The following is an 11,948-nucleotide window of genomic DNA, read 5'->3' as shown; positions in this document are numbered from 1 at the left end:
GGGTTGGGGGGATGGTTTCGGGATGAAACTGTTCCACCTCAGATCATCAGGCATTAGGATTCTCAAAAGGACCACACAACCCAGATCCCTCGCAGGCACAGTTCGCAATAGGATTCGGACTCCTATGATAATCTAATGTGCTGGTCTGACAGGAGGCAAAGCTCAGGAGGTAATGCTTGCTTGCCTGCCACTCACCTGCTGGTGTGCAGCTGGGTTCCTAATAGACCACAGACCACTACCAGTCCATGGTCCAAGGATTGGGGACTCCTGGTATACACCACAGACTAACAGTATTTGCATTATTTTGAGGCTTGTTTGAAATGCAAATTACCTGGCACCATTTCAGATCAACTAAATCAGAACCATTAGAAGTGAGATCCAGAAATTTGTCCCAGTGATTTTTAAGCACATTAAAATTTTAAAACCACTACTGTTTGTCTGTGTGCTTTTTTATTCTGCTCATGCTTAACATAGGCAAAAGAAAACATTCTATTAGTCTTGATATAGAATGGATGACTTTACAGCTTTCTACTGTATCTGAAACCAGTTCATATTTTTCTTCAAGATACAGTTTGGAGCTGAGTCTGTCTCTTTTTTGTTGCTGTTTTTTGTTTTGAGACAGGGTCTTGCTCTGTCACCTGCAGTGGTACAATCTTGGCTCACTGCAGCCTCAACCTCCTGGGCTTAAGCAATCCTCCTGTCTCAGTCTCCCAAGTAGCTGGGCCTACAGGTGCATGCCACCATGCTTGGCTAATTTTTTTTTTTTTAGTAGAGACGGGGTTTCACCGTGTTAGCCAGGATGGTCTTGATCTCCTGACCTCGTGATCCGCCCGTCTCCGCCTCCCAAAGTGCTGGGATTACAGGCTTGAGCCACCGCGCCCCGCCAACCACTAGGCTCTTTAATTGCAATGAATCTCATATTCTCAGGACAGGAAAAAGGCTCCTTAGCCAATGAGCAGAAAATAGATCAGAAAAAAATTTAAATGATACCCAAAGTTTAAAAGCTAAATTGTAAAAATGAAACTAGATTTAAGAAGGGTAAAAGAAAACTCAGAGGATACAAGGGGAATGTAACCACAAAAGTGAACATTAATTTTTAAATTGAATATATTACTTATAAATTATTAATCCAAGGTTGAAGATGTCTGGAGTGTGATGCTGAAAGTGCCCAGCATGCTTTTGTTGGAACCTCTACCTCTTCATCCTGCTCTCTGCCCACCATAGCCTCAGTGCAGACAGATTCACCCCTAAAAGCCAGATCTGATCTTATTCATCAGTATCATCAGCTCAGAAACTCTCCTTGGTTATTATCCATACAGTGCAGTCCAATTCCTCACCTCAGCTGTCAGTGCCCACAGCCTGTTTCCCAGCGTATCTCCCTCAACCCCCACCAATATACACTACGGTCCAGCCCCCTTCCCTATAGGAATTATCACAGAAACCCTGTGCTTCTGCTTTCTCATCCCTTTCTCATCCTCCTGTGCACTGTCCCCATTTATGGAAAATTATATACTCAAGCATCTAGAACCAATGCCCCCTCCTGCTCCTGTAGGCCTCATGAGGCTTCTTGTCGTTTTGCCGTAACATTTTTGTGATTCTCTCCTCTGCTATGCCATATGCACCTTGAATACAGGAATTGTGCCACACGTCTTCACAACGGTTACCCCCTACGGTACCTAGCACATAGTAATTCCTCCATAAATGCTCTCAAGAAGCTAAATGGAAACAGTATTCTGGAGAAACTGGAAAATTAAATAGGATTGACTTTCAAACTGTAAATTTGCTTGGTCCTCAGTACAGATTCCAAAGCTATTTCCCGCCCTTCAGTCAGCCTAAGGAAAGGTGAAAGCCCAGAGGATTAACACAAGTTATTTTCATTGTTGGAAGACATTTCTGAAATCTACTGGTCTGGAATGTTAATCACCTCTTACCATCCAACTCATTAATACAAATGCTTTGAAAGAAAATAAACCATACTAAAACCAGTCTTTTCTTTTTTATTTTTTTTGGTCACATTTCAAAGCTACTTCTCACCACAGCTTCACATTCCCACACAAGTTCAAAGAAAACAGGAAGTGCCCTAGAAACACTGTGAACCCTCTTTCTTTGTGTCCTCTGGGGTAGTCCTCCAGCCACTTCAAGCCTCAAAAGTAGTTCTTTGACTTTTTTCTCTAATCAAAAGAAGAAAAGAGCTAATAAGAGCTATTTCCCTTTGTTGGTTTGTTATCCTTGACAATCTTTCCCACTAAAATGTTTGTTACCTTGAATTTAGCCTTTTATTTCATTATTGGAATGAAAAGCTTCCTCTGTTTTAAGCATAAATATGGAAAAACTACTCACAGAGGCAAGGGAGACTGCTTGAAATGACACTAAGCCTCCTTAACAGCTTTCAGCCTTTCACAGTGGCTAGGAAACAAGCACTGCCCTCTCCTGTCTGGGGACTGATTAGGATAAGACTCTTCCACCCCAGGTCCCAGCTAGAGGTGGTGGTTAAGAACAGGATCCATTACAGGACCCAAAGAAGCCACTCTGTATGAGCCTGGAGAGTAAAACCCCAGTTGAGAACCACTGCCTTAATCATATTCATTCATTCATTCAGTCAACGTTTATGGAACCACCATTTTAGCCTTCCTCAAGACTGTTTTCAGCATGTTTGTCATTACTTTGTACAGTATTTAATTGCTTTTTCTGGTATTGTAACTTTGTGTATTATTTTAAAACTCATTATCTTCATTTTCCATATAATCTTCCCACATACATCTTCTGGATACAAAGTTCCTGAAACACATCTTCTGTTACTGCAATAATCCTTAAGCATAAGGCTGTACTGCAGATTATCTAGAAAACTTATACAAATTTGAAGATGTCTCTATAATGATCACCTTATTTCTTAAGATGCTGTCCACACATACACACATTCCTCCACACATTCCTCCAAACCCATGGGGAATAACATGCAGGGGTTACACGCAGCCTCAGGAGAAACGCATTTCCCGAGCGTCCATTTTGCTTAAAGATTTAGGGAGTTAAGAATAACAAAACAAAAGTTTTATATTAAACCCAGCAATGAACAATTTGAAATAAAATGTTTTGGGGATGAATTTTAAAATGAGACATCAACAAAATTGTGTTTTGCAATGGGCCACATTAGGCCATGGTCCCAGGCAGGCCAGTGCTTCAGCAAAGTTGAGATCTAGTTGAACACAGCCTTTCACCAAATTAAAACAGCAAGAATGTTGAGAGAACACGTGATCCAAACTGCAGCTGAGGCAGGTGTGCTGTTTTTTTTTTGAGATGGAGTCTTGCTCTGTCACTTAGGCTGGAGTGCAGTGGTACGATCTTGACTCACTGCAACCTCTGCCTCCCGGTTCAAGCAATTCTCCTGCCTCAGCCTCCCAAGTAGCTGGGACTACAAGGCGTGCGCCCCCACGCCTGGCTAATTTTTGTATTTTTAGTAGAGACGGGGTTTCACCATGTTGGCCAGGCTGGTCTCGAACTCCTGACCTCAGGTGATCCACTCGCCTCAGCCTCCCAAAGTGTTGGGATTATAGACGTCAGCCACTGAGCCCAGACAGGCGTGCTGTTTTTAAAGTTACCTTACATGTGAGGTAACGTTACCTGGGACACATAGCTGGTAATCTCTGTGTGTTTTCAATTCTCATCAAGTAATCAGTGAACAGGATAAGTGGTCTGAAGAACTGCAATTTATAAACCTGCTTTTGGGTAAGGATCTTTCCAAGTGGGGAAATAGACCCAGTCAATCTGAAACCTGAATTTTGTTATATTAGGATAAGAAATTATTACGTAAACTTGCCTTCCTCTGGTGTATCTTGCACCACATACACCTGACTTTTTCAGTTTATTTGAAAAATTTCAGCTCATCTTAGCTAAAGCATAAATGTGAAGTGAAATTGAGATTAAATTTGTAAGATTGCCTTGTTACTGTCTTCTTTCTTCCCACCTAATTCCTGACAAAATCCTCTGCTGTTACTCTGCTTTCCCCAAGACCCCCCAAGGGTGTAGGGTTGGTTTGTTTGGTTTTGTTTTGTTGTCATAAGCTATATAACCAGGGCAAGACACTTAACCTCTCTTGGCCATTTTTTTTAATTTGAAAATTGAAGTACTGAAGTACATCTCAACACCAAATTCCTATACATCTGTATAAAACACAATTTTACTGGAAGAATCACATTTATGAGTCACCTGTTGCTTATATACATTATATATTTTAATATATTAAAAATTAATTTTATTCCTAAATTTTATGAGCTGTTTAAAAGACAAAATTCATCAGCATTTTCTAATACTATTTTTTAAAACGCTTAGGGAAAAATGTCAACAGCACACTCTCTTTCAAACAGATCTGCTCTTAGCAACTCAAGAGTAATAAAGGAGTTGTAACTGTTTTTTTCCTCTTATAAGAGTTGCTAGTACACAGAACAGACAAGTATGGCCAGTGGCCCAAGGGAGTGTTGGTAACAACTTCCCTAGGCCTTAATATTTTTGTTTCTTAACCAAGCAGTCAAGTGCTGGCTCCATCCATTCTAGACAACTCTCAAACAGGTTAAATAGCTACCTGATCTGAGCAGTACTTGATCTGAGCAGCCTATAACCACAAAGCAATAGGCTTGTCTTAAACAATTATAACCCTGAATGAGAAGGAGGTTGGGTGGAAGTGGTAATAAAGGAAAAAGGGGTTAACAGATGACAAAATGATCAGGGAGTAGATATTAAGTGAGAAAGTTCCAAGATAGGAAATGTGACACACAAGTTGGACCAGAGTACTTTTCTGGGAGTTTAATCCATGCTCTCCTTCTTCCCTTCCCCTCCTCATCATCCCCCTTTCTCACCCCCCTCCCCAACTCTCTTCCCTGATTATGGTGAGGTTCATGGAGAAAATAAGGCCAATTTAGAGGAGAGTTCTGATTCTCTCATTTGAATCCCTGAAGCCAATTCTACATTGGACTTTCTCAGTTACATGAACTAATTAATCTTTCCAGGGAGTTGGTGGGGACAAAATAGTAGACTGGGTTTCCCTGGCAATTTAAACAGTTCTATTATGGTTAATTACTCTAATAAAGCTAAATATGTAAATTTTTCTCTACTCAGAATTCCAAGAATTTAAATAGATTTTCATTTAATGTGAAAATCAAAATCAGTTGTCACTGTAAATTAAGGATAATGTAGGCGTGCTATTGCCTGGTTTGCTCTGAGAAAATCTGGCAATTAAAACCAGTTATTTTATACTCAAAGATTTAACACTTCCTTCTAAAAGAAATTCATGCAAAAGATTGTAAAGTGATAAACAAGAAAGGATGTGTTGCATTGATAAGACTGGGACAATTAAGTCAGTGTTTTCTTAGAAACATAATCTCCCTCTCATATCATTCCTTTTATCTCCTGAGCTCCCATTTTGCTGAATTTGTGTTAAGTCATTCTATACATGTGATGCATCTAGGACGAGTCATGAATCTTCTTCTGCATTCTGCTGTGGTATGGCGCTACTCAGTGTAGACCAGCGGTCCCCAACCTTTTCTGGCACCAGGGACTACTTTTGTGGAAGACAAATTTTCCATGAACAGATGGGGGGGGGGTTGGGGGGATGGTTTCGGGATGAAACTGTTCCACCTCAGATCATCAGGCATTAGGATTCTCAAAAGGACCACACAACCCAGATCCCTCGCAGGCACAGTTCGCAATAGGATTCGGACTCCTATGATAATCTAATGTGCTGGTCTGACAGGAGGCAAAGCTCAGGAGGTAATGCTTGCTTGCCTGCCACTCACCTGCTGGTGTGCAGCTGGGTTCCTAATAGACCACAGACCACTACCAGTCCATGGTCCAAGGATTGGGGACTCCTGGTATACACCACAGACTAACAGTATTTGCATTATTTTGAGGCTTGTTTGAAATGCAAATTACCTGGCACCATTTCAGATCAACTAAATCAGAACCATTAGAAGTGAGATCCAGAAATTTGTCCCAGTGATTTTTAAGCACATTAAAATTTTAAAACCACTACTGTTTGTCTGTGTGCTTTTTTATTCTGCTCATGCTTAACATAGGCAAAAGAAAACATTCTATTAGTCTTGATATAGAATGGATGACTTTACAGCTTTCTACTGTATCTGAAACCAGTTCATATTTTTCTTCAAGATACAGTTTGGAGCTGAGTCTGTCTCTTTTTTGTTGCTGTTTTTTGTTTTGAGACAGGGTCTTGCTCTGTCACCTGCAGTGGTACAATCTTGGCTCACTGCAGCCTCAACCTCCTGGGCTTAAGCAATCCTCCTGTCTCAGTCTCCCAAGTAGCTGGGCCTACAGGTGCATGCCACCATGCTTGGCTAATTTTTTTTTTTTTTGTAGAGATGGAATTTCACCATGTTGCCCAGACTGGTCTTGAACTCCTGGGCTCAAGCAATCCACCCATCTTGGTCTCCCAGCCATGAGCCACTGCACCTGGCCTGTGGATCTATTTGTTTCTATTTGCTTTTCTGAAGCCTAGGGGAAAAGGAGCCAGCTGAATTTTTTTAAAAAGTCTGATCTTTGCTCTTTCTTCTGAGATTGTTAAATTGTCTATACTAGTTAATAGAGGGAAAGCATTCATTTTTGTTTCTCTCCAGATTTAAGGATGTTAGTGTGTTTCAGGAATTCTGCAGGTTGGGGGTAAAGAGGGACAGTGATGTAAACTGTTCCACTTTAGACCACTCCAGCATAGAATACATCACAGAGCTATTGACAGTTCAGCAGCACTGAAGCACAAGTAGACTGTAAGTCTTGAGAAGTAGCGTAAGGTCCAAGAGAGTGGTAAGACTTGAGTGCCAGGCTGACAGTGCGTGGTAAACACTGGTCAGGTTAAGAAGCCATTAAAAAGTAATGACAATAATTTTTATAATGCAAAATTTTGCAAGTATAGTTACCATATAAAGTGCTCTAGTGTAGATTTAATTCCACAAAGTAGGAGTTCCTTTCAAATCAGCTTAATAAAAGTTTATTTTCACAACGCTACAGAGGTAAGTCCCCAAACTTTACAATCCTCATTTCTTTCAAAAAGATCTCTTTTTTAAAAAAAGGCTTTAGAATACCACACCATGTTTAAAATCCTGTAAGCTATTTTTGAAACCTAAACTAAATTCTGACAATGATAAAATGTTTGCCAGTCAATCAAAGTCCCAAACTAATTAACAGTCAAAGTAAGAAAGGATCATCACTGGGATCTCATTATATTTTGATAGCTATAAAGACTGACTGACTCCTGTCATTAATAGTGTCATAAGCAAATAATATCACTTATATTCTAGAAAAAGAAATAAGCATATTTGTCTTGCACTTCTTACACACTGAGGTATAAAGCCATGTTTTACCAAATTTTTTTATTAATGTACCAAATAATTTCTTCCACAATGGCAACAGTGTTAAAAACCCCCATAGCATTAGCCAACCTGCTGGCATGTTCTATGGTCTTCTAATTAATATAGTGCACAGACATTTATAAACTACACTGCCACAGTAATTTACAAGTAACTAATAAATATTGAAATGTTGGGAATATAACAAAACTACATTCTAAATAGTTTACTTTCCCTTTTTCCTTATATTATTACTTTTATATTCATTCTTCCCACTCATTTTTTCACTAGACTCTATTAAAGTCAACATTTAAATATGGCTAAGCATAAGACAAAACAGGTAAGTGTCAACAATATAGCTGAATGTTATCAGTGTCTAAGCCACTTAAAGCTATTCTCCAAAAGACAAGTTATTCAACCCAAGGCAAACAGAGAAAGTTGTATTTGAATCTTAGGTTCTTTATATTTTTAACTGTCAGGTCCACAGGAACATCCAAGGCTCAAGTTCTGAATGTCTACATGTCATGAAGTTAACTGTGGCACTAGTGGAATGTCGATTACTGAAGATGAACCCCTAGACACATTCAGCAAGACATTCAACTTGCAGAAGGCAGGGAATTTGGAGTGGTACACAATCAGATAACAAGATTTCAAGCTCTAGTCAAAGATAAGATGATGTTATACCTGAATAACAATTTCTAAGGAACTTGAATAACCATCTCTAAGGAGTCTTGTCACTATGTGAAGAACTGAGGTTAATGGCTCCACACTCTTAATTAAAAGGACAGTCATTTAATCAATTTTCTGCAGTAAATTATTAAACTAACTTCCTAGCATCTGGAGATTACAGTATGTTCCATCTTGAAGCTATCACAATCAAGACCATTACCTGACATGCATTCAACAAATATTCAATGACAAACTATAAGGTTAAATGTTACAGAAAGTTAGGTCTTTAATATCTAAGTGTTAGGTGGACTTAATGTAGAACCTTTCTGAGTGCCAACATGACACTTAAAGGAAATGCTCACGGAACATTTCAGATTTCATATTTGGGATGCCCAACTGGAAGTATAATGCAAATATTCCAAACTTTGAAAAAATTATGAAATCTGAAATATTTCTTGTCCCAAGCATTTTTGGAAAAGGGATACTCAACCTGTACCTTATAATTTTTCCCTAAATCACTTTTGGCTCTACCACTTCTATTCCTATATGGAAGCTGAAGTATGTTATGACTGCTGTTACATGACTATTTTTCTACATTCTGGTTCTATTTCTGCAAAGTTATTCTTACTGTTTTTAACAATTTAAGTTTTCTAAAAAACTGCCTTTTTAGAACTCTGAAACGGTATTTAAAAATTAAATTTAAAAAATTTTAAGTTTTGTTCATCATATACAATAAAATTCTGATATATGATGTTAGACAAATTATTAGTCAGGTAATTTCTGTTCACCTAATATCAATGCTGTAAAGAGGTTCAAGTGAACTTTCTTTAGTGAGATGAGTTACAATGATCCTACAGATGGTAAATGAACCTATTATTTGTATATCTAAAGTGTGTACTCTTATGAAATTATCCATAAATCAAAAACAAAAATTTCAGCAGACAATTGTTAAATATAATGTTAACAGGTACATTGAGCAATAAATTGAAACTTTTAAATTTAACTCATATCTGCTTAGTTTTTTATTTAGTTAAGTATAAAGGCCCAGTTAATTAATCAACTCATTAGATTGGTCAAGGCATGACACTTGAACTACACAACAGGATTTAAAAAGCAGTTGGTTTTTTTTAGTAGTTCTCTGGTAATCACACGCACATACACACATACACAAAAATTCGTAGAGTACTCTGAATATAGGATTTCCCCCATAATCTTGCATCTGCTATATTTTGTAAACTATATAAACTGGACACGGCCAAATTAGAGATGTCTGATAAACTCTTATAAAGTATTTGGGAACTTCAACTGGATTCCCAAATAATCAATTTTAAACTATAAAAAACAAACATTTATATAAAAGCACAACAGATTTAACAGACATCTTTGGAAAAAAAATCAAATTGTAACTCAATTTTCTACTTTCTCATATACAACTAAGAAAAAAAGTTACAGGTAGTAATGTCTACCTGAAAAAAAAAAAAAAAACAACACACATTAACTGGGTGATTTTGTGGGGGGTGGGGAAAACTATACAGTATTATTGCACTCCATGAATGTGCAGAATTCCAAAATATGCCAGCACTGAAAAACTATCTTGCATTGAGGTTTTCCAAGAGGTACAACGAGCCTGCCAAGAAAGCATCTGGTCTGTACTAACAGCTTGCTGTCTTCAGTACAGGCCTTCATAATGTCAGTCACGCTGCTCTTGCAATGATCCCTTAATGCCTGAAAGATATATAGAAACAAAAAATATTTTATTTCAAAATCACTCATAAAAACTCTTTAGAAAGCCAATTCATTGATCAGAAAGAAACTGAGAACAACTCCGCTAAGCAAAAGTTAACTAATACCTCTCTGTGTTCACACATTAGCCTATAAGTTTTTTATCTTGAGTATGTTCAAAGAATTTGCATACTCTCAGGAACTAATTACTTGAAGGTAAGGACAGGAAGTACACACACCTCTAGCATAATATATCAACTCTGGCCATTAGGAATTTAGAGTAAAGAAAATAAGGTTTTCAGACCCAATTATTAAGCCTTGAAGATAAAATTACTAACAACCTGACTTTATTTTGGCAGGTCCAAACTCTCTTCATACACTTCAACATTTTAATGAAGAATATATCCCTCTGTTTAATCTTAAATTGAAAACTCAAGTGATAATTGTCAGGCCTCTGAGCCCAAGCCAAGCCAATGCATCCCCTGTGACTTGCACTTATATGCCCAGATGGCCTGAAGTAACAAGAATCACAGAAGAAGTGAAAATGCCCTGCCCCACCTTAACTGATGACATTCCACCACAAAAGAAGTGAAAATGGCTGGTCCAAATGCCCTGCCCCGCCTTAACTGATGACATTCCACCACAAAAGAAGTGAAAATGGCTGGTCCTTGCCTTAAGTGATGACATTACCTTGTGAAAGTCCTTTTCCTGGCTCATCCTGGCTCAAAAAGTCCCCCACACTGAGCACCTTGTGACTCCCACTCCTGCCCGCCAGAGAACCCCCCTTTGACTGTAATTTTCCTTTACCTACCCAAATCCTATAAAACGGCCCCACCCTTATCTCCCTTCGCTGACTCTCTTTTCAGACTCAGCCCACCTGCACCCAGGTGATTAAAAAGCTTTATTGCTCACACAAAGCCTGTTTGGTGGTCTCTTCACACAGATGCGCATAACAATAATATACGTAATATATACTAACTTGCTGAGTCATAAGAATAAACAGGAACCCATACATTAGCTATATTTTAAACAACTTACAAAAGAGTTTTCAGTGCTGATAGGTGGTGCTATGATCGATGGTGTGGGATTGAATCCATATGCACATTGAGCTTCATTTCATTGTCAAGAATTTGAACAAGTTGTTGCATGGATGGAAGATGACCAGATTCCAGCTTAGACCACACAGGTACATCTATAAAAATAAATGGCACCGCCCCCCCAAAAATTAAACATGATTTTATAATATGCACTCATCCCACAAATATTTATCATCTATGTACACAACTGGGGATAACAAAAGTAAGCAAAAAAGTACACTGCTTGCTCTTAGGGAATTTACATTCCAGTAGGGGAAATGTCAAAAGAACTACACAAATGGCTACAAAATTACAACTGTGTACTTAGAGCCAAAACTGAAAGGCACTACTGTACTAGGAGGGACATACACACAAGGCTGTCCCTGTCTAGTCAGATAAAGAGTATCATTTAAATGAGATCTAAAAGATAAAGAAAAATTACCATGACAGAGTGGGGATTCATGAGAGTAGAAAATCTTTGAGGGAGAGAACAGAAATGTAAAGACCAGAAAGGAGCTTCGCACATGAAATGTAAGAGAAAATCAGCATGGCTGAGAGAAATATAGAAGAGGAGTGATATAAGGGAAGATGGGAAGGTAGAAAGGATTAGACTGGGGTCAATAAACTGTAAAGGGACAGAGAATAAACATTTTGGGCTAGGGAAGATACACAGTCTCTGACACAGCTATTCAACTCTTGTAGCCTAAAAATGCAGTTGTAGCAATGCATAAACAAATGGACATGGTTGTGTTCTAATAAAGCTTTATTTACAAAACAAGCAGCAGAGGATAAGATCCATAAGACCTTTGTTTGCTAACCCCTAAACTAGATAATACAGAGTCTTTTGGCCACATTAAATGTTCTGGTCTTTATCTTGAGAAAAAAGTCAAGTCATTTAATGAATTGGGAACAATGAAGCAGCAAGATAAAATCTGCATTAAAAAAGTTATTGTTTAGGCTGGGTGCAGTTGCCTGTAATCCCAGCACTTTGGGAGGCCTAGACAGATGGATCACAACATCAGGAGATCAAGACCATCTTGACTGACAGGGTGAAACTCCGTCTCTACTAAAAATACAAAAAATTAGCCAGGCGTGGTGGTGGGCGCCTGTAGTCCCAGCTACTCAGGAGGCTGAG

General features: G+C 38.5%; 1 protein-coding gene across 1 annotated transcript in view; it reads right to left on the bottom strand.

Annotated features, from left to right (window-relative positions):
• Nucleotides 1-6,961: 6,961 nt before the first annotated feature.
• Nucleotides 6,962-11,948, bottom strand: part of LOC105523903 (selenoprotein T) — a 34,440-nt gene continuing 29,453 nt past the window's right edge. The window contains 2 exon segments of the mRNA XM_011958950.1: nucleotides 6,962-9,740; nucleotides 10,776-10,929. Coding sequence (XP_011814340.1) covers nucleotides 10,805-10,929 — 125 coding nt within the window. The 3' untranslated portion in view covers nucleotides 6,962-9,740; nucleotides 10,776-10,804.

This window comes from Colobus angolensis, unplaced genomic scaffold, assembly GCF_000951035.1.
Source record: "Colobus angolensis palliatus isolate OR3802 unplaced genomic scaffold, Cang.pa_1.0 Scaffold48, whole genome shotgun sequence".
NCBI lineage: Eukaryota > Metazoa > Chordata > Mammalia > Primates > Cercopithecidae > Colobus > Colobus angolensis.
This window is presented reverse-complemented; position numbering and strand designations above follow the sequence as displayed.